The sequence below is a fragment of the Podarcis liolepis genome (assembly GCF_965112155.1).
Source record: "Podarcis liolepis genome assembly, chromosome: 13".
Classification (NCBI taxonomy): domain Eukaryota; kingdom Metazoa; phylum Chordata; class Lepidosauria; order Squamata; family Lacertidae; genus Podarcis; species Podarcis liolepis.
Window position 1 is genome coordinate 17,747,392 of NC_139573.1, and position 26,909 is coordinate 17,774,300.

The 26,909-nt window shown below is 47.5% G+C and overlaps 1 protein-coding gene across 1 annotated transcript; it reads right to left on the bottom strand.

Annotated features, from left to right (window-relative positions):
• Positions 1-1,648: 1,648 nt before the first annotated feature.
• On the bottom strand, positions 1,649-25,432 carry SEZ6L2 (seizure related 6 homolog like 2). The gene is made up of 18 exons (XM_083469147.1): positions 24,392-25,432; positions 20,285-20,512; positions 19,425-19,742; positions 19,169-19,302; positions 18,434-18,626; positions 16,170-16,355; positions 15,147-15,318; positions 14,539-14,702; positions 13,253-13,447; positions 11,214-11,352; positions 9,820-10,016; positions 8,797-8,991; positions 7,459-7,650; positions 7,024-7,215; positions 6,854-6,892; positions 6,613-6,730; positions 6,182-6,284; positions 1,649-4,369 (listed from the first exon to the last, which is right to left on the bottom strand). Exons 1-18 carry the CDS (start codon positions 24,462-24,464, stop codon positions 4,340-4,342), a joined length of 2,868 nt encoding a protein of 955 aa, XP_083325273.1. The 5' UTR covers positions 24,465-25,432; the 3' UTR covers positions 1,649-4,339.
• Between the last annotated feature and the right edge of the window lie 1,477 nt (positions 25,433-26,909).

The following is a 26,909-nucleotide window of genomic DNA, read 5'->3' on the forward strand; positions in this document are numbered from 1 at the left end:
CAGACTCACATCTTCCAGTCATGGGCATAGCCAGTGGGGGCAGCTGCCCCCCAAATCCATACAAATCTTAGGTTATGACCCCCTAACAAAATCCGGGGGGGGGCAACAAAAAGCCTGGCTATGCCCATGCTTGCTGTCCTTCAGTTTGCTTGGAGGAGCTTACCCCGTGAGCCTAGTAGCTGTTTGTCTGGGAGTCTCTCTGAGCTTATGCTCCAGCAGCTATAAATTGAGAGAAGGCTTGGCAAAGGAGGAGGAGCTGGGGCCTGCCCTGTGGTGTCTTTCTAAACTGAGAGAGAATGTACAGTGAATCACTGCTGCAAGAACTTAGCAGAACCAGGACTAGCTTTTGCTGAAGGGATGAGCAAGAAGACACTCAAAGGCAGAGGACAAGTGCAGCAGCTGGAGAGTTGGTGGAGTTCCTCACTGCCAAGGACAAGCACAAGCCAGACTGCCACACGGGACTTTTGGTTGGGAATGGGAAGGAAGCTGTTATCCTGCTTTGTTTTACCCAAATGTATGCCCCTCTCCTGTGAGCCAATAATAACGCCATATGGGGTCAGTACTGGATACCTGCATGGCAGGGCCTGTGGACTGTTCATTCAAAATGGATCACTTTAAGCCACCCGCTGACTTGTGCTTATCAGGAAATCTTGGTGAAAACTAATTAAGTCCATGCTAGTCTTACTCAGAGTAGGCCTGCTGAAGTTAATGGACATAAGCAACTTCGGTTCATTAACTTCAATTGTCCTCTTACTGTATAAAAGCTACTGAGTCCTACTGTATAAAAGCTACTGGGTTTAAGCAAAGAGCAAAGCATGTTTTTTTGCTTTTCTTTAGTGTGGGGTGCCCGACAGTAAACGTGTGGAGCTGAAAAACCCCACCTGCACTGCACAGTGTACCTCTGTGCACTTGTTGTTGTTCGGTTGGATGCCAAAGCTTTTATCTTATTCCCAATTACCTGTATTCCCCCTCTTGCACACAAACACTCGCCTCCTCCCTTTTGCAGCATAGAGGTACAGACACCGCGGCTTTTACAAATGGTGCGTTTTATTTATTGCTCCAAAATAAAAGCAAATGAGGGTGGGAAGGGGAATACCTAAGGGCTGAAAAATAGGGGTGGAAGGGGTTATGGATGCAAAAGGAAGCATTCCCCAGAAATCCCATCTCCCTTGCGGACGGCGGTGGGTGGGTTACACCCCACTGTCCCTTTCCCCAACATGAATGGAACTATGAGGGGAACCATGTTGCCCACAGAGGGTGGGGAGAACCTGGAAAAACATGATGCCTTTTGCCCTTTTTCAAAATGCAAGAGAACGGTCACGGGGGCCGGGGGAGAAGAGTCGATCCAACAAGTTTGATAATACGGGAGATGAGAAATGGACAGATGGGGAAGTGATATACCTATATCCAGCCCCATATTGGAGGTAGGTGGACGGATGTAGTTCTTAAAGGGGGCAAACGCCTCCCCTGCCCCATATACACCCTTGGGGGACTTGAGATTTCGTTCCCTCTAGGGTGTGTGATTTGGCACTCCCCATCGGGATTCTCCCATAAGCTTGCAGAGACCTAGGGGGATGAGGTCTCTTCCTAGCACTTGATTTCTTAAAACATTATTTTCATACATTTTGGCACTGTGGATCTTGCCTTCTTTTCTTTTCTTTTTTTTACAAACACCTAAGCGGGAGAGCCACACAAAATGCTTTTTCAGCATCCTTAAAGTGGGTGTCAAATGACAGTTAATGACTTTCTATTCTGATGATTAAAGGGGAAAACCTCTCCCTTGCTTGCGGTATGTATTCTGAAAGAGTAAATGCCCTTCTGCCCAGAAAGCAGACACTAACACCTAGTGCACATGTAATTTTCCTGGCAAATGGGTATGGCACCATTTAATAAGAAAACCAGCCTTTAAAAGGATTAAAACGATTTTTCAAATGTAAATATCCATCTGTGTTCTCTCATTCAAGGGATACTATGGAGAACTCGAGGCTAGAAAGCCTCATTATTTTTATTCTTTTTATAAGCAAGCTAGAGAAATATACAGTGGGTTTGTTTCGTCATTTTAAAAGGCAGCAAACTAAAATAAAAAATAAATATTGGCACAATTGTTCTTAAAAGCAGGTGTAAGATTAATGGCTTCAAGGGTGTTTGTTTTTTTAATTGAGTCATAAAAAATACTTGCCTATGCTATAGCCTTAGAAATTCATTTGCCCCCAAATCACTATAGCCCAACGTTTTGTTTTTAAGGGAACTTGCTCACTAGGGAAATAACCACTCCGCCTCATTCCTTAAAAGACAAATCTGAGATTCATTTTCCACCTGCGTGTTAATCTGAAAAGGCAGAAATTGAGGGAAATTATGGGAAACTTATATGAGGTTACAAGGCAGTGGGAAGTTCTTCTGTGGGCGCTCCATTAAAACAAAGAACGTAAGCATGTAAGTCAATCAATGGGGCTTGTTCATGAGAACTTCCCAGAGGTTCATGCCCTAAAAGTCTATGGACCACCAGATTTCATGTTTTAAGAGTCTCCGCAACGAATGAAGACTCAGGGATTGTTTTCCCCAGTGGAATATTTATTCAAAGATGAGAGCATATAAGTCTTATTTTTATTTGGGGGGCAGACATCCCAAAACGTTTTCTTGCCTCAGAGAGAAAATCAAAAACGATTCCCTCTCCATTGTGATAACAAACGAAATGATTGAGAAGTTGCTGCCTGAGGCCGAGCCACCGAGCCATGCCAAAAATTCTTAAGCAAGCATCTTATAGTGGGATCTGTATTTTGCAGGACCTTTTTGACAGGGAGCAGGGGGTGGTTTTTCTTGCTTTTAGGGGGGTTGGTAGGAGGATTAGAGGAAGAATGGCAAGGTTTAATCAGAAAGCCCTTAGTAGGAAGCCCCACTGAATGCAGCAGGATTTCATGCCAAGTAAACATACGCAAGAGTTGCACTATAAAGCTGCTATTAACAGTGCCTTCTTTTTGCAGGATCTACCAAGAGCCCCCTCAATATACCGCTTAATTACAAAGGTGCCATCTAAGCAGAGTGTGTCACCTTAATATCTCTACGAACCCATTGCTGGTTTCTCTAGGGCCGCCTCAGTTCACCATGTGGGGCCTTTGCAAAACCCATCTATGCTATGGTATGGTCAGGTAGAAGCACAATGTTCTGTGACCCTGCTCTTCCCCCTCTCAAATGACAGGAGGTGTTGGTTTTATTTCAGGGGATGTAAATGGTTTTTCTCAGTTGCACAAGAACATAGCAGAAGTACGTTCTGCTGAACTCAACAGGACTCACTCCCAAGTAAAGTGTTTAGAATTAGGGTTTCTTCATTTAGCAGGGGTGGCTAACCCCCAGGCCCAGGAGCCTGATGTGGCTCCTCCATTTTTTTCTTGCCCTCCAAGACCCCACTGATTTTTGGCAGCTGTGGGATTAAGTAGATATGGTGCTGGGCTGGGCAGAGAGCTTTCTGTCTCTCTGCCCAGCCCAGCCCCCAATGGGGATGCCAGTTGCCCCCCTCCCAGGTCACCAGATTGATCATTTGATGAGTAGGGAGGGAGCAATAGCCTGCCCCATCCCTCCGTCCTCAGATAATCTGCATGGATCAGCAGAGGAGCAGCCAAAAAAAAAAAAAAAAGGTTAGCCACCACCCCAGATTTACAGCATCTATCAGTTTTCTGTTGTGTTTATTCTACTGTTTTATGCCATTCCCTTTGGCACCAAGTACAGCTTGCTTACGGCAAGGTCTCCTACAAGCGCCACAAAATGCTGGTTTCGAGTGATGTTACTGTACAATCTACTTTCCAAAGTGTGTGTTGTTGTTTTAATGGCAGCACCTAAAACTGATATCCACCTCCTTAGAAAAGACGTGGGGGACAAGACAAGGGAAGAAAGGGATGAGGCGCAACCCCTCCTTTCTCAACCACTAAGGAAATAATAAACAACAGGCGGGGAGGAGGGAAGTGAGTTAGTAAACAAACAAACAAATAAACAGAGAAGTAAAGAAACAGGTAAAGCAGGGAAAAAAACCTGTGTGCGTGTGTGTGTTGTCTGTGTGTGAAACGCGTTTGGCACATTGAAGAGGGTATTTACAAGGAGTGGGGGGGGGGGAGTGGACGGCGTCCAAAGCTGGGAGAGTGGACAGTGAGGCAGCAACATGGGGAGGAAGGGAGGAAGGTGAATCTGTGGGGCAGAGAGGAGAAGCTCCCCCTCTTCCCGGCCGTTTCCCCTAAACTCCCCCGAAACCACCTTCCACTATTCCCTCCTTAAATAGGAATCGTTCTCAGTCGCTGCTCCTCAAACCCGCTCAGGTTGGGGGGGAAGAACGCGAATCCTCTGACATCTTCTAGATGGAAACTTCGTATTCTCTGGTGTCCTGCCAGCGGAGAGAAGTTGAGAGGAGGGAAAGGGCGCGTTAGCATCCGGGTGGAGTTTTGCCAACGCTCTCCTCGTCCCGAACCACCCCAAACATCAGAGGAATTTGGCAGCTAGGAAGTTAATGCCGGTTGATTTACAAAACGCTTCTGGGAAGCCACTTTTAGTCCAAGACATCGTTCAGAACTTGACCGTGCGTGATGTTAAATGTGTCAACTAGCATCAGTTTGTGGGGCTGATCATTATTGGGGCCGCAGCAGGCGTGACCGGGGCTTTTCTTCCTCTGCTTTGATCCTGAGGAAAGTTCCTCCTCTGTAAACTGAATGTGCATTGGGAGCACCCCCAGCCCCAACCAGAACTACTGTGTTTGGAAAAGCATCAGCATATAAGCAGAGTGCTGCTGGATCATCTTAGCCCAGCATCCTATTCACCCAATGACCATCCAGATACCCATGGAACCAGGACCAGAATGCAACAGCACTCTCCTCCCTTGATACAGCCTCCAAAGGGGGAACATTGCCACGCTGGCTAATAGCCACAGGCAGCCTCGTCCTCCCTGAATTAGTTTAATACTCTTTTTAAGCCATCCACATTTGTGGCTGCTGCTACATCTTGCGCTGCAATGTGCCCTTGAACTCTGATAAGGCTTTCTTGCTTGCCTTGAGGACAAAGAAGGCTGTGCGGGTGGGAAGAGGCTAGTCTACTGCAGAAAGGTAAAACTCCCATTTCTTGCTCTGCCAATTTTGCCCCTGGCCCTCCCATGCGGCCCCCTAGAAGACAGGCTTCCCCAGAAGGGAAGAAAAATATTTCCCATCCCTGTTACAGAACATTAGCTTTCAAAAGCTACAGAGTGATTTTTCTGGCATCCCAGTTTGTTGCTCAGCGTGCTCATATCCTGGTTTATAGTCCCCGAAGACAAAAGAGAGTCGTGGATAGTCTCTCTCTGGGGGTTGGATGTGGGGTAGCAGATCAGCCTCCACTTACACATGCAGAGCATAACAGAAATTTTACAAAATCAGGGTGGTTTTTCAGATTATTATTTTTTAAATCACCCCTAAGGAAACAAAATAACAATGCAGCCCCTGGAGCTTCTCATGCCCCAGAAACTGCTATAAGATATATTGAATTCCAATCCCCCTGATATTTATTTTAAAACACACACCATGCGGAGCAGAGATGGAGAACCAAGGTCCAAATGTGGCCCTCCAAGTCTCTCCAACTGGCCCTCGATTGCTCTGGCCACTTCTGTCTCTGGCCACATCCACTATTAGCCTGTGGTCCCTGGAAGGGAATGTGGTCCTTGGGCTGAAAAACATTCCTCACCCTTGCAAGAAAGCGTGAAGGGCCTTTTCTGCAGTGGCTCCACTTTTGTGGAATGCTCTCCCCAGGGAGGTTCATCTGGCACCTTCATTACACATCTTTGTTGTTGTTGTTTAGTCGTGTCCGACTCTTCGTGACTCCATGGACCAGAGCACGCCAGGCAGATGCGGGGCAAAGACATTCTTATCCTCTGCCTGATTAATCCCCTTTTAAATGTGTTTGTGGGAAGGGGTGGTGGTTACGGTTTTGTTCTGCTCTATTTCTTTTGTGTTTTTATCCTGTATTTTTATCTTGTGGATCACCCTGAGATCTGCAGATGAAGGGCAGTATATAATTTTAAGAAATACTACTATACTACTTCTACCACCTATTATTATTTTCAAAAATGGGTGGTTTTTTTTTTTAAAAAGTGGTGTTTTCACAGACATTCACGTCCCATTTAGCAACCTTCCTCCCCATTCCCCCACTGGCCGCAGGACAAAGAGCATCTCACCCCAGCCTCGTAGAGAGGGTTGTTGAAGTCAGACTCCACAGTGATGGGGCTGTAGCTGTGGGAGCTGGAGAAGGAGAAGCCAAAAAGCGTCTTTCCTTGGAACCTGGGGGTGGGGGAAAGGAGGAGGAGAAGGAGAAGATAGAGCAAAGCAAGCCCGTCGGGCTGCCGGGGCCCCGGCACTCCCCCCCCCCCAGTTTTTAAGAAGGGGGCTGAGCACCCTCAATATCCAGCGGTGACATCACACAATACCTCTCCATTCCAATTTAAGATTCTCACAGCACCAAAGAACCACAGCCTTCTGCCTTCGTCGGGCAGGGGCAAGTTGGTCCATCGCAACCTATTACATCCAACGCCACTCGGCCCTTGCCCACCCATTGGCCAAGGCCCAACTCCACCCTCTGCCCCCCAAGATCTGTGGAGGCTCAGCTCACTTGGTGTAGTAGACATAGATGCCACCAATCAGTAGGATAACGAGGAGGATGGGCAAGAAAATGGCCAGGGCGATGTTGCCACCTTCCATCTGGTGGGAAGGATCTGTCGTTTGGGTGACTGCAAAACAAAAGGCGCGAACGGAGCATGCAGGTGACCTCAGCAGCAGATCCAGTGGCAAATTCACCCACCTCCTGCTCCAGCCCTCCCCTCCCAAGCTCCCCATCACAATCCCATCCTCACCTTCTAGCTTCCGGCCATCCAGTAACTCCTCATAGGCCACTGGGGGAGGGAAAGAGACCAAGGGGGGCGTTTAGAGAGCAGCAAGAGGCAATCACGGCAGAGGGGGCTGGGAGGGATGGGGAGTGGGCAGGCCACATGCGGCGGTGACTGGAGCAGGGAGAACGCCATACCTTTGCACAAAGGAGGCTGGCTGGTCCACTGGGATGGGTGGCCAGGTATGCAGGTGATCGTCACTTCGCCGATGAGCTCAAAGCCTTCGTAGCAGAAAAAGCGCAGGGATTCTCCCGCCTGGTAGTGGTGCTTGTAAAGCGTTTGGTACCCGTTCTCTGGGACGCCAGGGTTCAGGCAGGGCTCGTATTTCACTGCAAGAGAGACCGAGAGGCCTTCGGTTCCAAACTGGAAGGCCAACTTGGCCATCCTGCACACGTTCCCTTAAAAATCCTGATGCAGCAGCTATGGTTCTCTTCCCCTGCTCAACCTCCCGCAGCCCTGTAATCTTCCCTTCTGGGCTCCAGGGGTTCCCTTGCTCAGAACGGGTTTTCCCCTGCCAGCTCTGCCAACACAGCTTCTTCCCTTCTCAGTAGGACCCCCACTTCTTTACTCACAGACGCATTTGGGCACCCGGTCGCTCCACTTGGGGGTGCCCGTGTCCCGGTTGTAGCAGGTCAGCGTGCTGCTCCCTTCCACGACGTAGCCCTCATGGCAGAAATATTGGACGTGGGAGCCAATGGAGAAACGTTGGTCTGAGACGCTGCGCTTGCCATTGCTGATCTCCCCAGGGTCAGCGCAGTTCACAACTTTGGGAAGAAGTAGAGAGGAAGGAAAACAGGTTTGAGAAGTGGGCCCTGTGGATCTCCTCTTCCTTCCCTGTTGAGGGTGCTATGCCTCACAATGTGGGAACTAATATTCTTCCTGATACAGTGCGGACATGGGGCATGGGGTCTGGGGCTGCCCAAAAGCCTCTTATCTTCCATTCTTAAGTGAAACAAGTTTCTAGTTCTTTGTGTTGCAGTCAAAATCCTGCATGGCAGCAATGGAGAACCTTTCTGGCTCCACGGGCCAGATGTTTATCAGGAACTTTGCAAATCTGATAGGTGAGTGGAGCTGCCCAAACGCCAATCACCTGACGTCACATTTGACATCATTTGCTGGAAGCATGGCACGGTTCAAACGAAGGGGAATAGTGGATGTTTCAGTGCAAACCCCTTCAAAGGCAATCTGAAGTCCCAAACAGGCAAGATTCAGCACAAACCCCTTCCTGGTTCAGAAAGGAAGTTGCACCAAAACTGCAGCTAAAACAAAGCGGAGGGCAGACCCTTCATGGACGCAGGGGTTTCCATTCCACTGAGTGCTCAGTTGGGGTGCGTGAGAGAGTTCCCTGCAGGGAGCTCTTGAGCGTCTGAATCCAGCAGGCTTGGCCTCTCCTTGCATCAGTCAATGCGTTGGGAGGTCAATCCTGCTTAGCACGGCAGTGAACTTCCTTGCGCACCCAAAGTGAGCAGCTGATGCTTGGGAATCCAATCCTACTTTACACAAAGCTTGAGAGGCTCCCAGCGACCAGAGTGGTGGCAGATTTAGCATGGCTTGCCCAAAACAGCCTTGAGGAAGCTTGTTGGGCCTTGGAGGTTTCCCACCTTTGCTGTACAGGCTCTGTCTGTTTGAAAGCTCAGAAACAAAACATGGATCTTGAGCAAGGCTTTCAGTAGTCCATGGCTACTTCATGACTCCTAGTAGGGACCCAATTTCCATCCCTCGGGACCCAATTTTTTTGCACCACAACGGCTCTCCCTCCAGCAGGTTTTGCTTACCCTCTTTCTTCACCCTCCTGCTACCCAGGTCTCTGCTGGTATATTCTGAGTCCGGGAGGGGGCGGGGGGTAAAAGAAAAAAGGACGCCTTTCCTGGGGTGAAAACCACCCCACTGCTGGCCCTAGGAAGACTTACTCTTCTGGCAAGTGGGAGGGCTGTTGCTCCACGACAGGTCCCACTGGCAGGTGAGGATGTCCGATCCCACTATGTCATAGCCTGGCTCGCACTGGTACGTCACCACTGTGCCGCGGATGACGGCAGCATGAGAAGCTGTGCGCCAGCCAAACTCCACCTCGGGCAGCTCGGGGCAAGTGTCGTTTCGTGGAACCTCTGCCAGAGCAGGGAGGAGAGGAAGGAGTTAGGGACTGGACTGGATTCCCTCAGGCCATGTTCCCCACCACCACCACCTATGCTTCTCCTTCTCCCAATTTCCCGTGGTATGCGGGGAGTCCTACAGGCCCGTCCTCCCAAACAACTCTCCTAGGATAATAGTGAGATAGAAACAAGCTGAAGGGAAATCCCAGATCAGGGATTCTGCACACAACACTATGGGGCTTTCTGTTTGGTGAGTGAAGTCCATTGTTCCATGGACAAATAGAATGACTTGATAGGGACAGCAAGGGGTGTGTGTGTGTGTGTGTGTGAGAGAGAGAGAGAGAGAGAGAGAGAGAGAGAGAGAAGGAAACATTACAGAATATCTTGTTCTTCTGGTTAATGATTGTCTCACAGGAAAAGACCCCTGCAATAACACTGTCAAGATAACAAAATTTGAACCTACATTGGGTATTTAAAATCTATGTAGGCTGGAATGGAAGCAGGATTGGTGTCAGAAGTGGGATAACCATGTTTTCCCAATCTCTCTCTTCCCAAAACTAAAAATGGGCAAGAATGGTCCCTTCTTCTTCCCTGTGCTTTTCTTCTCCCTCCTCCCAGCCTGCTCTTTCAGCCTTCCTTTCTTTTCCAGTGGGGAATCTCAGACAAGCAGAGCATATGAGAACATCCTCCCCATCCCACCCTGCCCTGATCCCCTATGATGTTTCCAAACAACTTTGGGGTCTGGCCTGATAGACTATATTTGCAGGATGTGTCCGAAATACGTTTGTTCTCTATGGCGTTTCCATCATTTCCCGCCCATCGCTCAGGGCTTCTTTCTCATACCCTTGTACCGCACCAGGAATCCCTGGCTGAGGCCAAAAAGGGGGTCCCCAGGATCCGACTGAAACTGGAGGGTGACAGCTGGGCCCGAAGAGTAAAGGCTGAAGCGGGGGTGGGGACCCAGGTACTGGCCGAGGATCCGGGCTGTCAGGTCCCCCCCGTCAAAGATGGTCAGCACATCGGATTTGCGGATGTTGAGGCTAGAAAGAGAATTGGGGTGGAGGGGAAGAGAGACACACAAACAGGAACCATCGTTAAAAAGGAAAGAGGAAGAGCCAAGTGGCAGGATTAGGTCGCTTAACCTGCTCCAACATTTCTCTCTTCCAGACTAATGGAAGGATGCATAGACAGGTGAATAAATGGATGAATGGATGGTTAGAGAACCACAGGCTTTCTAGGACCACTAAGGAAAATGAGGTTCTTTAAAGGAAGTTTCTTTTTAGCATACAGAAACGGGGACATGTTTTACAATGCGGAGATGCTCAATCAGGTAACCTCAAAGTGAGCACTTGAGAATGCATTTGCAAAAGCAGTGTGGCAGCCATCAGGCTAATGGATAGCAGAATCCAGCCATGCCGACAGCTATTCTTTTTTAATATAAATAATTACTTCACTGTGGTTTCTTCCTGTTCAGAGACAGTGTTCAAACTATTGTGAGGTTGTTGGGGGTTAAAAAAAGGAATGGGTGTACACAGTTATTTCATCGCTATGTGACTTGTAACTGCATACATAGGGGTTGCTGTTGTTTTCTGCTTGGTGTGAGGTTTGATCCATTTCCTCAGGCCTCCAGATTTTTATGTGGGTTTGGGGAGAAAGATAGGATTAAAAATGGAATTATAAATAAATAACCTTCCTTTTTTGCAACATTTAAACCAAGCAATTATTTTCTCTCATCACTTTACTCCTATATATCTTAATCATGATAGCAAACCTCATGGGGGAAAGACCTTGTCATTGCCATTTCCCGTCAAGTCCTAGTACAGTGCCAGGGGCAAAAAAAAAAAATCACCAGGAGCAGCAGCATAATTATTGTTTAAATAATTTTCCTGCTTGTGTTGATGATTAAGAACACCACTTCCCTTCAACATCCTCCTCCTAAAATGTAGAAATTTGCTCCTAAAAATACCAAGAACTTGCCACAGAGTCTGGTTTGATCAGGCACTGCCTGTATCACAAAGGGCATCCTATTTTGTCAGATGAGACATCTCCAAATCTTATGCAAGGACCTTACCATATTAAATGGGTGAGATGAATGACTTGAACAATCAATCTAATGATGGATGGTGGTTTCGGAAGACCATGTGAGGACAATATGGGATATCGATGCCTGAATCATGAGGATCCGCCCCCTAAAAGGGGTGGTGGTGCTGATGGTGACGGCGGAAGGTGGAACCTACATCTCGATGTCCAGCAGCACTCGCTTCTCCTCTTGCACCCGGATGCCCCAGACGCAGTCCTGGCCTTTCCCATAGGACTGGGGCCAATCAGGGGAAAGGACGACGCCTGTTGACTCAGAGAGCTCCCCCCCACATAAGGCTGGAGGGGGAAATAACACAACAGTCAGGAAGAGGCCACATGTTGAATCAGAAGGTGCATCGGCACTGCCAACCTAAGCCAGTTTTAAACTAGATCCTTCTGTGGAATTGTGGGAAGATAAACCCAGGCCCCAGACCTCATTGCCCTGAAGATTGTGACTCTACACCACTTCTGGTGTACTTGGAAGCAAGACCCATTCATTCGAATGGCGCCTGCGGACAGATAAGTGCCTGTAGGATTAGCACTAAATACACTCGCTAACTTGAAAATGTATTACGTTTTCCTGGGCCAACCTGTAGAATAGGAGGCTTCAGTCTGAGGAGAAATTTTATCTGCCTAAATCCTTCTTCAACAGTGGGGTTCCAAATTACCTGGCCTTGCTTGTGGAGTGGCATCAAAGCCTTAGGAGACTGCCATTTCCCCATTTGGTTTTCAGACTTCATAAAGACAAGAGCTGCACCAAGGGCAAGCAGCCCCCACCCTTCCCATAAAGGAGACCCCCTCCTGATTTATGGACCCATTATTAACAAATACTGTTATTTTTTTCTTTCAGAGATCTTAACATGTTGGACCCAACTCACTCACCTACAAATACAGTGGTGCCTCGCAAGACGAAAAGAATCCGTTCTGTGATTCTCTTCGTCTAGCGGTTTTTTCGTCTTGCGAAGCAAGCCCATTGACGGATTAGCGGATTAGCGCTATTAGCGGCTTTTAGCGGCTTATCTGCTGATCGGATCAGCTGATAAGCGGCTTAGCGGCTTAGAAAGGGGGGGAGGGGAAAAAACCCACAGGAACTTGCAAGACATTGTCGTCTTGCGAAGCAAACCCATAGGAAAATCGTCTTGCGAAGCACCTCCAAAACGGAAAACGCTTTCGTCTAGCAAGTTTTCTGTCTTGCGAGGCATTCGTCTTGCGGGGCACCACTGTAGACTTTGCCCCTTCTGTCCTCCCAGAATTGCTTTTTTCTTTTCCTGGTGCCACCAGCGCAATCTCTCGTGACTTAAATCTCCTTCTAGTCATTCTCAACCTGCCCCCTTTTGTCTTGCCCATCTCCCTACGCAGTTATGTGAACTGATAAGCACCACAGAAAAATGAATCTTGAGGCACTGCATCGCTGATCACTTGTACACATTCATAAGGCAGAGTTATCAAGAAATTCAAGAACAAAATGGAAAGAGTTGGCGTTAAACGTGATACGGAAGGGGGGGCATGTCTTCTTCACCTTCTTCTTTGCTACAATATATCCATTTATTTCCGAGTCCAATTGTCAATGTCAAAAGGGACTAAAATCTATAAAATTCGTAGAAAATCAACGTGCCAATTTGCTCAATTTCTCTAGGACTCCATGACACCTCCCCTGTCCTCCATAATCCCTCAAGCAAGGTGTCAAGACCCTAATCCTGTCAAATCAATCTGCCAAGCCTTTCCTCCGGGCAATGCCAGGTGGCAGACTATGCATACATGGACCATTGTCTTCTCATCACCGGTACTCAGGATGTGCTTATCTGCACATATCTCCAGCTCTGCATATTCCCCCCTCCCTCCTCCATATGTTAATCCTGTGTAACCCAACCTCTTCTTAATGTGTTCATGATGTAATATGTGTAACCCAACCTCTTCTTAATGTATTCATGATGTAACTGGGATGTATTTTGCACTGTATTCTGGGACATGGAGGGAAGTTTTAAAAGTTCATGTCACCCCTTTCTCGCTGTTCAATCTCGCCTTGAACCTGTTGCGCAATAAACTTGGATCTTCTGCAGCTTGCTCCTGTCTCCGGCTGAGCTCATTTTCCTCCGCAGAGACCCGCGGACTTAGTCCGACGAGCTGGGTGGCAGAGCAGCCTTGCACCCAGATTTTACCATAACAAACGGCACGGCTGAGTAGGCTGAGAGATTACCTTTGCAGGTGGGCTCGCTCTCATTCCAGCGGGGGTCTCTTGAATCAATGCACTCGATGGCAGAAGGCCCCTGTTCAAGCATGTATCCGGCACTGCAGGCAAATTCCACCACAGTCCCCATGCGATATAGTGGGTCTGATGTGCTGAAATTTCCATGTGCCAGGAATGGTTCATAACAACGGTCTTCATCAAAAGCTGCCAGGAGGAGGAGCAAGAGAGTCAGGAAAGCTTCCCAGGTAAACACCAATTTCTGGCCCCTCCCTTTGCTGTATCAGTACTAGCCAGTAGGTGGCAGTAGTTCATTGCTGACTAGGAATCTGCAGGCAAAGGCCTTGGTGGTGGTTAGTCCAAGTCAGTGTGTGACATTCAGCCGTACCAGCACCGGCTGATTCTAGTTGCCAGAAAATGGGAAGAAGAACAACAACAACCCCAAACAAAATAGCCTAATGAGGACTGAGCACGTTCAGTGAGAATGAAAAGCTGACTCCAGTTGAGGGGGGGGGGAGGCAAAACAGGTGGGAAAGAATGGAGTTTTTGCAACCCTGAGCAGAAGTACTTCAGTCTGCAATACTTTGCTGCAGTGCCACACTTATACCCAAAAAGTTAAATCATAATTGGACTTACTAAGACAACCTTCAAATGTTAGGAACCTGTTGCTATTTGCAGATTAAGCCATTCTCCAAAATTCTAATATAATGTGTATTAATAGGATTATATGAGGGACGCGGGTGGCACCGTAGGGAAACGGGTGGCGCTGTGGTCTAAACCACTGAGCCTATGACTTGCCGGTCGGAAGGTCGGCGGTTCAAATCCCTGCGACGGGGTGAGCTCCCATTGCTCGGTCCAAGGTCCTGCCAACCCAGCAGTTTGAAAGCACGTCAAAGTGCAAGTAGATAAATAGGCACCACTCCAGAGGGAAGGTAAATGGCGTTTCCGTGCGCTGCTCTGGTTTCGCCAGAAGCAGATTAGTCATGCTGACCACATGACCCGGAAAAACTGTCTGCGGACAAACGTCGGCTCCCTCGGTCAGTAAAGCGAGAGTTCGCAACTGGACTTAACTGTCAGGAGTCCTTTACCTTTACCTTATGAGTCCACTAAATGCAATATTCTGGATTTGCTCCAAGACAATAGTCTCTACGGTGATGAACACTTGATTATACTTACCGTGATTTAATCAGTCATCCAGAATTACAAATCAGAAGCAACCAGTACCAGATGCCGGTTTCCACGCTGGCCTGCTCCTGCCATTTCTGAGGGCACCTAAGTGGGGAGGTCTTTGCTCTCACCTTCATAGCGCAGGCTAAGGATGAGAGGCGTGGCCGGGCCCTCACTGGTGAGCTCCACAATGAGAGACTGGGCATCGCTCAGCAACCCCCGTTCTGGGACATCATCCATATCCGAGTCGTAGATGATCGGGGAAAAGGCACTGCTCCCACTGCGGATCATCAGTCTGGGGAGAAGGGGGAAAAAACCCTGCGTGACTGGGCCTGCTCCTCCTCAAAGCACTGTATTCTTTCACCTCAAACCTCCTGAGAGCTTCAATCTAACTTGGAGGACTGCTCCAAACCTCTGTCTCCCACTGCTTCCCCCCCCCCAAGCCCTAGAGATCTTGACTGCTTCCATCCAGCTCCCCTTAATCAGTTGAACCAACATCTTCTCTGATGTGCTTACCTTCTCCTGCTCTCCCTGTTCCCGCATTTCCTTCCCTTGATGTCTCCTTTCCTCGCCATCATCTTCTCATGCCTCCCCTCAACCACTTCTTGTCCTTTCTCTGCTCTGCCCCGTTCTCCCCTCCAGCTGCAAATACTTCCTCTCTGCTCCCTGTCAGCTTTTCTACCTCTCCGCCACCCTCATCTCCTTCTCCTGCAGCGCCTGTGCTTCGATATTTCCTCACTTGTCGTTGTCTTCGTCCAGGGCCACTCTCTCAAAGTGCAGGTGGAGCCTCTGGCCTTCGGGCGCCTCCACCAACCAGCGGCAGGTGAGGTTCCGGCCGTGAGGCCCTCCTGCAGCCTCAGGAGCCACGATGCGCCCACGAGTGGCATTGTGGACTGTCCCTCCACAGGAAGCTAGCGGGGGACAAAGGCCAGATATTGCTATATTAGTAATAGCAGTGCTATATATCCCAAAAACTAATGATCAACTCACTGAACAACCTTGACTTCCACTGTTTTGAGAAAGAGAGAATCTTTTCTATTTATTTCCTCCCGGCACCACTTACCCTCTTATAAACCCCTATTAAACAGTCACAAGGTCCTTCTCTGTGTTATGAATTACAAAACACAAGAAGGAGTGTCACACTCTAACCTGCTTGGCCAATTAATAATAATAATAATAATAATAATAATAATAATAATAATTTTTATTATTTATACCTCGCCCATCTGACTGGGTTTCCCCAGCCACTCTGGGCGGCTCCCGGAATAATAATAATAATAACAGCGATAAAAGATCAAACGTTAAAAACTTCCCTAAAGAGGGCTGCCTTCGGGTGTCTTCTAAAAGTCAGGTGGTTGTTTATTTCCTTGACATCTGATGGGAGGATGTTCCCACAAGGTGGGCAACACTGCCAAGAAGGCCCTCTGCCTGGTTCCCTGTAACTTCACTTCTCACAGTGAGGGAACCAGCAGAAGACCCTCAGAGGAGGACCTCAGTGTCCGGGCTGAACGATGGACCAAAAGACCTTTCTTTGGCCAGCGGTCTACCCCTCTTCTGCCTTTCCCCAAGGCTACCCTGTTCCATTCTAGAATCAGAGTTGTAGAGTTGTAAGGGACCGAAAGGATCATCTCATCCAACCCCATGCAATGAAGGAATATGCAGCTGGCCCATACGGGGATCAAACCCGCAACCCTTGGCAATTTCAGCACCATGCTCTAGCCAAATGAGCCACAACCCCACATTGCTTTGGCCACTCACTCACCCACACATGCAGGGCTCGTGCCGCTCCAGCGAGGGCGGCTGACGTTGAGGCAGATGAGCGTTTCTTCCCCTCGCAGGTGGAAGCCTGACTCGCACTTAAAAGTGGCAGAACCACCTGGGTGGAGGTCAGTCACCATGACATCGCCATTCTCAGGTCGGCTGGGGAAGCCGCAGCTCAGGAGGAAAGCTAGAATTGGGGGACAGAGTGGGGGCAGCGAAGGAATGCGGTGTCAAAAAGAAGCACATGGCCCAAGGCCAAGAGAATGAGAAATGGGAAGGATCGAGGAGGAGGAAATTTGAAGCATTCAGCGACTGATTTAATGACTTCCATCAAAATCAAGGCTGAATTTGCATATAGTTTTTTCTAAAGGGGGAAGATGTTGGATGACAGCTGATCAGCACATTTCACTTTTTGCTATAATGTTTTTATTGTGGAATTGTATGCCGCTTGGTAATCAGTTGAAAATTTTTAATATAAGCATTAGAAAATAGAGAGGGTTAAAAAAAAAAACCAACCCATTTGCCTATACTCTGGACTCCTTGCTTGTAACCCTTTCTGCCAACACATTTTCAAGTTTCTTTCCATAAACATGAGGGCTGGAAACTTAGCTTTATAAAACAAAAGCTGAAATTTGCTTGTTTTTCACAGGCTCCCAAGCCTCTACTTCCATAGATGAGTGTGTGGTGGGAGGGCACTGATTCTTAGTTAGGGAAACAAGAAACATCAGTCCTTCCTCCCAAAACGTGACTGAAACTTTGTCAAAAGAAGAACAATATGGTAACATAAAGGACAGCAGCTGAAGAAGGATAAAAGTCTGCAGCCCCATCTGTTGGTGGAGAAGCTAAATAATGGAACCAAGGATTTGTAACTGGCAGGCATAATAAGAATGCAAGAGGAGCCATGCAGGATCCGGCCAGTCGCCTATTCCAGCATCCTAGTCTCACAAGGACCTGATCACAACAGCACTCTTGCCTCCCGTGGTTTCCAGCAACTGGTAAACCTTAAGCTCCGATCCAAATCACTGATCCAGGTTTCTTGGATTGTCAGGCCATATTGCAACGTAAAGGAAAGCGATGATGTTGATCATATGATGAACCACAACATTTCTGCCAGGGGGGAAATGTGCCACTTTAAGCATGAGGGCCTTTGTTTCAGGCATCTACAGAGGCAGCCCAAATAAAACAGTTTAGGTCCTCTCCAAGTTGTTGCCCAAGTCCCAGAGATCCTCCTTCTGTTCTTGGCTCCTCAATCTCTAACTCTCAAGCTAGGACTATGTACCATCTCTGGGATTTCTCTCAGGTCTTGCAGAGCACCACCTTGACCCTGCTTCTGTGACTCTTCGATCGGTTAATAACGTGGCTCAAACTAGACCCAAATGGCAGCAGACCTGAGTCTGCCCCCTCACTTGTTGTTGTTGTTGTGAACATTTCACTGAACACAGACATTAAAAACCCCATACTAATGACAAAAACAAATCATGTAACAAATGGATTACATCTAAATGTGCTCTTGTACCATATTTATAAATGAGATATCTCTGTAGAGGGGTGTGCTTCACTCTCCCAGTATTCAAGTCATGGTTTCCCAACCCAACAAAAGTCTACTATTTTTTTTGTCATCATTCTTAGTCACTCTTAGTCAACTTAGGCTTAACAGCATAGTTAAATACCACATTTTCACATTCTTCTTCATTGTCATGGACTAATGATATTCTACACTTTGCCTCAATTATATTGTGTCCACCGGTTACTGTCTGTAGTAGCTTCACCCCCTAAGAACCTTTCTCTCAATTCTACTACCAGAGCTTTCACTATCAGAAGCAAATGGCTAAGACCCCTCGCCCACATGTACCTTTTGATCTAAAAATGAGACCTGCATCTCACCTTATATGTGACTTTAAGCAAACAGGATTTACATGCGATTTGGAGAGCCCTGCATTTAGACAAACAGATCTACCGCAATCACAATTGTTGTCGTGCTGCATATAAATAATCATCACATCATAAGATCCAGTTACTCCAACTAAGGATTGGTTCCCAACAGGTCTGATTTTATTATTTATTTGATTTATATCCTGCTCTTCCTCCTAAAGAAGGTCAGGGTGGCACATCTTATAGCCTATAGCCGGGTCCAAACAAGTCACTTCAAAACTTCACAAAACCATTGGCCTGTTTTTAAAGTGTTAAAAGCCACTTACTTTAAACGTGGTTGGTAAATTGCTCCTTCACATATTTCAAGGGGTGACTGAAATGTCCATTTCTTACCTTGGTAGTGAAATTTGAAGATTCCAGGGGTGGTGGTGTGGTAGCTCTGAAAGTGGATCAACACCTGATTGGTTGGGCTGCGGATCACCTGCCCCTCAACCATCAGGGACTCATTGGCCAAGACAACAGGCTTCTCCCCTCCCAGGCCCTCTACGGTCAGCGAATCCTCCTTGGATAGGTTCAGACTCTGCACCTGGGGGTGGAAGGTGGACAAAGTCAGGACAAAGAATGGAAGAAAAAAGAGCTTTCCCTCTCTTGGACCGAAACCCAGAACAAATGATTTACAAGGACACGTCTAAGCTTACCCGCCCTCCAAACACAACCACGACTTTTTGTCTGAGAATTAAAAATTAAGAACACCATTATTTTCCTCTAAGACCTGAGAATTTTGACTGGGGATGCAAAATGTAAACCTATTTGTGAGAAAGACTGTAACGCAAGATGTTGTTATTTCTCTGAAGGGAGCAAATAAATTCCAGTCACAGTCAGCATCCATACATTGAGAGAAGGTATTTTCAATTCTCCAACATCTAGAAGCAGTTGGCAGCAAACAAGCAGATTTTTCTTTCTGTCTTGCAGACAGAAAAATGAGACAAATCTGAAGGACAAGAATCAAAGGTAACCAGAAAAGGCCAAGTTTTATGCTACCTTCTCATCCTCTTTTAAAAAACACTTAGAACAACAAACAGCGAGTATCTTTCAGCTTTCAGACTAGCACTTTCTCTTGCAGCTTACCTGCACTTCTATCCCGTAGCCCATATAAACAGAGATTGTGTAGGTGCAATCCAGGCCCCCATAGAAAGTAGCGCCTGCATAGTCCGGAGATTCCACGTAGCCTTCCACGTCAGTGATGTTGTTGTTGCACAGTACTTGGGAAGGAAGACACAAACAATGAAAATCAAAATGGCTTCGCACTGCCTTAAGGAAGCACACTTTAAAGCAAGTCCACCAACTCTGGAATCTGTCCACACTCCACATCCTCACCCCTCACCTGGCGTGTGCACCGTCGTGATGGTTGTCGTCGTGATAAGTGTGGTGGTGGTCTCCTCATCGCCTTCGGGGATGAAGGCCGTGGTCGTGGCCGAGATGTGTTGGCCAGCAGACCCGGTCTCATCAGGTGGAGGTGGAAGGCGGGGGGGCGCAGCTGCTGTGGAAGCCGGAGGGGTCGTAAGGAGGAAGCCAGTGGGCGGTGCAGCAGTGGTCAAAGGGGAAGGACCCGTGGCTGCAGCTTCAGAGGCTTCGGGGACCATCCCACCATCCAAGTGCTGGACAGGAGGGTGGAATGGGGGCAGCGTGGAAGGGCTACCTCCTAGACACCACGATGGGAATGGTGGGAGAGAAGGAAAGAACAGGGCAAGGGAAATCAGAACGGATGACAGGGAAACATGTACATTTGTAGCCCCCCACCACACCCTTCCAATAGCCACTCTGCAAAATGCATACCGCTTTTCTGGCAGTAAACCAATGACTATCTATTAGAAATAGTTGGCGGCTGGTACTCAATGGGACTGGTAGGGCGGAAGGCTGGGAGGCCAGCAGTAGGTGGCGCTAGAGCAAATGACTGGCACAGCCACACACAGCCTTGACTGGTTGTTAAGTAAGAAGGCTGAGGTTCGTGGGTCTGTGCCCCAGCGCCCCAATGGACCAGCTGCCACTGTATTTATTACCAATATTTAACCAAACTGGAATGTTTATTCCAGTTAATAATCAAACCTACTTTATCCATAGTCCTCCAGCCACACTTTCCCACACAAGCCACCCCATTTTACTTCAGCCATGCCCAAAGAGGGTGCCATGACCTCCCCCTTCCTCTCCCACCCTCCTCCAGTTTATTTATTTACTTTTCCTCACCAGGGATGGGCTCCTCCATCAACTCGCCCCCCAGAAACTCCTTCCTCAGCAGTGCCCCCTGCAGCAACTCAGAGAGGCCTTCGGGGCTGGGGGGTGAGGACCCCCTGACCTCAGCTGAGACCCCCAGTTCCTCCTCCTTGGGTCCACCCATGGCCTCCGATGCCAGGGCCTCCAGCTGTGGGGAGGGGGTAGCCGGGACCACATCGTCATTTTCCCAGAGGGGCAGGCCTGCAGCGAAGGAAGGGTGAATGGAAACCTATCAGCTTTTGAGCTTCCCCAGAAGAAGACTGGGGAGGACATGCAATAAACGAAGAAGTCGACAAACAATACAGGCCTCCACATCTCCGCCCACCACAATCCAGATCTTGCATTGTCCTCCTTACGTCCCTCAGCACAGACCAAAACTAACCCTACCAGGTCCATGTGCCCTGCATAGTGGGTTGCAGCCAATGCCAGTCCTCCTCAGAGTAGACCCATTGACGTTAGTAGACATGACCAACTTAGGTTCCTTCATTTCAGTGGGTCTACCCTGAGTAGGAGAGAGGAAGCAGTGTGGCCTGGCCACATATTGGTCTTGGCAATACTTGACTGAAACGAGGCTTCATAATTTCAGCAAGGCCCGCCTGGTGGGATATGGAAATGGCTGCAGGCCTTGTGGCAGCACGGACTTAGGCCTGACAATCCGCCTCTCTCCAAAGTCATGCCCCTTGTCCTTGTCTAGGAAGGAGGAAGAGGTGGGTCTGAGTGGGCATAAGGTCGGCTGAGGAGGAATAAGTCACTTGGCCACTGACCGGTGGTGATGGAAGCCCAGCCACTCCCGCCCATAGGTCAACTGACCATCCCTGAAATATGGCCTTGGCTTGGCGGTGGGGGGAAAGGCATGCACAACATTGGCCACCACTTCCATTGCTCCACCACTTCTGTTATAACATTTGGCCACCTCTGTGCTTTAACTTGAGGGAGAAGATGTACCCCTAGTCCTCTTAGCATTCGTGTAGACCTCTTTGGGGGCTTTTTTTAAGAAAGCTACAGGAGGGTGATGCTTTGGCTAAAACAGAGGTGTTCCTTATAAACTGTGAAGGGTCCCTCCACACAAACTTCCCATCCCTAACTGGAGCACTGGGCCACATGCCTGCTTAGTGCCCCAAACGGAAATAAATTCCAGTTCTCAGACTTCCCACGCATCTGTGTTTGATACAGGCACCTAGGGGTCTTCACACTGCCCCCTCATCCTGGAAAGACTTCTGAAGCCTTTGTTCTATATGAGAGCACACTAAGAATTTGATGCTGGCCCATTAAAAGAAAGTGGAAATATTTCTTAGTCCTGCCTCCCCACCCACCCTGGTTATCTTGCTTTCTCAGCTGTTAATTAATCCAGACAAAAAGAATTGTTTTGTGCGGTCATTAACATACAGTTCAAGGGGGCTTACTCACTAAACTAGAAAAGTGTTCTAGGGCTGCAGCCCAGACTACACTTTTCTTTAAGTGTGGTAAAAATGATATATTTCCCCCTCGCTGATTCAGTCTGTTTCTATAATCCTATGTGCCCATTTGCAGATGCAAGCAGGGGTGTTCTCATAACCATTTAGAGGGTCTAAATCTACTGAATGAACTCTTATTGGAAGAACTCATTGTTTTTATCAATGCTGGTTGGATGAACATACTGGTTAAAAAAGGACGAAGAGGCTGTTCATTTAGAAGTTAGGCCTTGTGAACAAAATGGGTGATCAGTGTGTGTTTAAGGTGGAGTAATTTATCTGTGATAAAGTGGCACTGTCGGCAAACTGCGCAGCTGAAGTGTGATAAGAAGGCAAGCCAATTGGAGAGACATGATCTTGTGACAGTGAAGCGGTAGCTAACATGCAAACTGGGAGGTAACTAATGTGTGTTAAGTGCTCTTGTGAATGCTTGCCTGTCTGCCTCCCTCCTCCCATTTTACTGCAGAAGGCTGCGTCATTTAGCTCCATATTTTACACATTAAGTTTGGCCTTGGTGCTAGGAAAATAGAAGGGGAAAGAGCCTGTAGGCTAGGACGCAGGGCGCTGATTGAAAGGTGGTTTGGCAGGCTCTAAGAGGCAGCTCAGGGATGGGATAGCAGGGGGGTTTGCGGATCACGGGCTGAAGGGCCTTGAATGATGAGCCCCGCACATCACTCTTGCTGCCTTGATGTGACAAGTTCGGCAGTGACAGCCGCCGCCGCCGTAGGCGTCTGACAGCATGTGAGATCCTGGCAGCTGCTGGCGAGCCATTAATTGCTCTGAACTCGCTCCATTAAGAAGGCCAGCTGCCTGGCAGGCCTTGTGGGCCCAGTCATTCGCCACCCCACAGTAAAGTGGCAGAGAGACCCCCACGGTGTGGGAAGGCCCATCCCATTTAGGGATCCGTCAGCCACTCCTAGCCAGCCAGCCACCCCCTCAACGAGACAGATGTCAAAAATAAAAAAGCAGCTGCCTCTGGGAAAGAGAACGGTTGTTCGGCAGGGAAAGATAACCTTCTGTGGAAGGCCACATTAATTTGGTGGCACATCACACACTCAGCATCTCCTCAGTGAGTGATTGCTCACATATAACCTCCCCCTGCCATAAAAATAAAAATCAACGAAGGTGGGTGACACCTGTGATTTCAAGATAGTATAGGAAGGAACACAGTTAGCTGGAATCCAGATAAACATCTAGTCTCCACACCCAAATGGAAAAAATCTATGCTTCCCAAATCCTTAGTTCCTGCAGTGCATCAGTAATAACCCCAACCTTCATGGAGTCCTGGGCCTAGCCTCATCTTTCACCATTCTACCTCACAACCCTTCTGCCCTCCCACATCTAGTTTTCTTGCTGCCATGGTACTTTAAGGCCTTGAAAATGGAGCAGCCTGCTACCCCAGCTGAGCACCCCACATAAATCCAGCAACACTGAGGTTTTCCCCCACCTTAACTGCATTGCAAAGCTGCATGATCGCTGATTCTGTTTGGAAATGCCTTGCCCAAGCCAGCCTGCCCCCCCCTTTCCATTATGCCACAGTTCCCCAAATCTCTTCAGCTCTTTACACAACCCTGCATGCTGTACACCCCAGAACTGAATGACAATGAAGAAGAAACACAATCCTTATGTTTGGGCACCCCTTTTCTGATTTTGCGAAAAGATCCATTTTTATTAAGAGGGACCTTGTAAACCTGTTTTGTTTCTACGTTGCATGAAAAAGCATGTCTCCTTTTAGCAATGCAGGAATCCTGAATCTGTTTTTCTTTGCAGTGTTGTATGTAACACCCCACTTTCTTTCTTTTTCTTACACACATCAGCATCTATTTGTACCCCAATTCTTTGACCTCCACGTTTCAAAATTCAACTCAACTCCCAACCCCAAATGTCCTGTCTGCACTCGTATCAATCAAGGGTCAGCCCCAAATTTCTGCTTCACTTGCAATGTTCTGCGACAACCTGACACCCCTCCCCCGTTATTAATAATTGGTTGCCTTGAAGCCTGTGCTCCCCTTTACAGTGTTGCAGGGGGCATACTAATAATCAAAAGCAAAGGCAGTTTATGGACCCCTTTGTAGTATATTTTGTAATCTTTTTAAACAGAGTATTCCCTGTCCATTTCCCCTAGAACACCCTTGATTATCATTCGTTTGCTACTGATGCATGCTACTCCTCAGATCTCTGTATTCCACCTCTACAAACCCCAAAGAGGATCACCCCCTTTTCCCTTTTTTTTTTGCAAGGAGGCACAGAACCTCCCAGCTCTGTGCAACAATTTTTCCATCCCTCGTTTCCTTTTGCAAGCGCTTATAATAACCCTGGCAGCCTTCGTGTACCCTCCCATCACAATCTCATACCCAAAGCTGTTTTAATATCCATGTGTTTCCATGCAAGGCAGAAAAATATTTCAGGTTGTTTTTTTTAAGGTGCGTTTGGAAATATTGCTCATATGCCTGCAACACCGCGTTCACAACATACCCACCTGCCATTTGCACCCTGGGGGGGGGGGAGATGAGGATGCGTTTTCAATCCCCTTTCCTTTGGTACAAAACACTGTCAAAATGCAACAAGCCCATTCCGTTTTGGTACACACACCCCCAAACCCCTCTCCCGACAAAGCCGGCCCCCTTACCTTGTAGAAGAGGCACAGAGCTAAGCAGCAGAAGGAACAGCATTTTGGGCGCTGCTTTTTCCGAACAGCCCATTTTGGATTTCTTCAGACCTGCAGAATACCTAGTCTAGCTATTTCCTTCTCCTACCAGGCAAGGGAGCCGTGGAGCCAGGAGCCTGCTTAGCAAATGAAAATGCAGTAGATTCCCTTGCAATGGCTATTCCTGTGTTATTTTCTTCCTTCCTCTTTTTTCTCTCCCTTCCAAAAGCAATCTAGGATTTGTGTTTCAGAAAGAGTTGGCTATTTCTGAAATATTTTTGCTGCTCATTAGTTGTTCTTTTGAAAGCGTACAACACTTATTTTTTTTAAAAAAACAGATAAGTCATATAGATACCTTCCTTTAGATAAATATACATACATACTTTAAAGGTGAAGCAGTGTAACACCTTTTCATTTTCAGTTCCAGGCCTCTTTGACAAATAATGCCTCCCTCTGTCTCTCTTATGGTTTTTGCCCACAGAATATAGCAGTTACCTAAGCCCACTTTAACACAGAAAATGCAGGATGCAGAGAAGCATTTCTTTGCATATGAAAAGGCACTGGCTCCCTGGTTTCTTGGCAGGATGAATGGAGTGGATCCTCCTGTCTTTCCACAAACCCATATGACACCTTTTAAACCCTTCAGCAAAAGCTGTGAACAAGCCCACCTACACATCTATCTGAAAAGTCACATATAGATTCCTGCCATTTCAGAGACTTTACATTTATTACCTATGGCACATTGTTCGCCCTCCCCTCCCAATCTTGCCAAAGCAATTCAGATGCAGTTGCCAAAAAAGAGAGATCAGATGGATGCAGTAATCTGCCCTTTAAAAAAAATAGTAAAACCTTGGGTGCCTATCAATTCGTTTGGCAAATCAAGTAGCTCTCTCTCTCTCTCTCTCTCTATCTATCTATCTATCTATCTATCTATCTCTGTTTCTAGCTCTCTCTGTCCTTGACAATGAAACGCAATGGATGGCAGCCTGTGCATTTGCAACAGAAATGCAGCCGGCAGCTACAGATTATTCTGGGTCCTAGGGTAGCCTTTTGCAGAATGTGGAATCTAGATCCTCCACTCCCACCCCAGAGGGTGCCTATAGTATCGGTAAATGACTTACAAATGCAATTAAGGAAAATAACTACCTGACCTTTTTTTAAAAAAAATAATATGAAGATAATGCAATGTTTGTTGGCAAGCAGCACAGAGGCCTTAACTAAAATGCAGCCCTTGGATCTGCAAAATAATACCTACAGATAAGCAGATCTCTTTTTCTTTGAGACTGAAAATAAATACATGGGAGGGGGGAAATGCAAAGGCAAAACTATGCTTCTTTAATAAGCAGTGGGCTGGAATTTTAGAAGAAGAAAAAACAACAACCCATGTTGACTATTATATGGCTGTCCACTAAACATGGGTCACATTTAGATACTGTACTTCCTTTTGAGAGATGCAGGGGGTAGCACTTTAAAACGTACCACAACAGGGTGCCTAAGTAGCTTAGTCCATTTTGCAAAGAAGAGCAGCTTTTATGCAGTTCTTGCAAATTCAACTCAGGTATCCAGGCAGAGACATTGAATTTGCATCTACAGTATTTAGTACATCAGTTTCTCTGTATTTTATGCCACCTTCAGCATCCTAGCTCTCTATGGGTTTTTGCAAACTACAGGCCTCAGTTTTCTCACAAATGTCGTTAATTGTCCTCAAATTCTTATATACCTCATCATTCTGTATTCAGCAATGTTGCCTTTATTTCCTTTCCTTTTTTTGCAGTGTTCCAGAATTATTGGGGGCAGGGGGTTACAGTTAATCCCTGTCCTTTAGTAAGTTGCTCATTTTACCTCCCTTTCTCCCCAAATTAGATGTTGCTTAATTTGCAAGCTCCTGTACCCATATCTGGGTACCCCTCCCAACAACCTCTGCCATCAAATATATCGCTCCCATAAACATCTTCAGCAAGGCAAAAGCTGCAGCAGCAACAACAACAGCCCTGCCCCCTTTCATCACAGACTGTGGGGGAGAGAGAGAGAGAGAGAGAAAGAGAATCAAGGTGGGTGTGTGGAAGTTTCTGAAATGAATGAATGTGGGGGCCAAGAGGAGTTATGTGGGATGGAGAGACATTCGAATAGGGTGGGGTGGCTGTTGGGGGGAACAGCAGAAAGGAGGGGAATCTCCCTTCCTTGGCTGCTTCAACTTAATCTTCCCTCACAATGGTTGCTATGGGAGTTGCAGTGGGAGAGCGGTTGCTAAGGGAGGCACTGTAGTTGCCAGGCAGTTGCTAAGATAGGTACCAGAGACTGGTAGGGAAGTTGCTAAGGGCAATACCAAGGATGACGGATGTTCAGTTTCAGGGCTTGGTTGCAATATGAGAGGGGGCTGGACAGCAGGAAATAAGCCAAGGGTCTTCTTCTGCTAGTTTTCAAGCTGTGTTCTGGATCACCCTTGGATTTCTCAATGAGAAAATCAGCCATGACACACAAGCTTATTTGAAAAACATGT

What these genes read in the sequence shown, in the direction of transcription:
- SEZ6L2 (XM_083469147.1), bottom strand. Translation starts at nt 24,464, where the DNA reads ATGGGCTGTTCGGAAAAAGCAGCGCCCAAAATGCTGTTCCTTCTGCTG. An exon ending in CTCTGTGCCTCTTCTACAAG is followed by an intron (nt 20,513 to 24,391) that starts GTAAGGGGGCCG and finishes CCTTCGCTGCAG; the next exon opens with GCCTGCCCCTCTGGGAAAAT. An exon ending in CTGGACGAAGACAACGACAA is followed by an intron (nt 14,703 to 15,146) that starts GTGAGGAAATAT and finishes CCTTCTCCCCAG; the next exon opens with ACTGATGATCCGCAGTGGGA.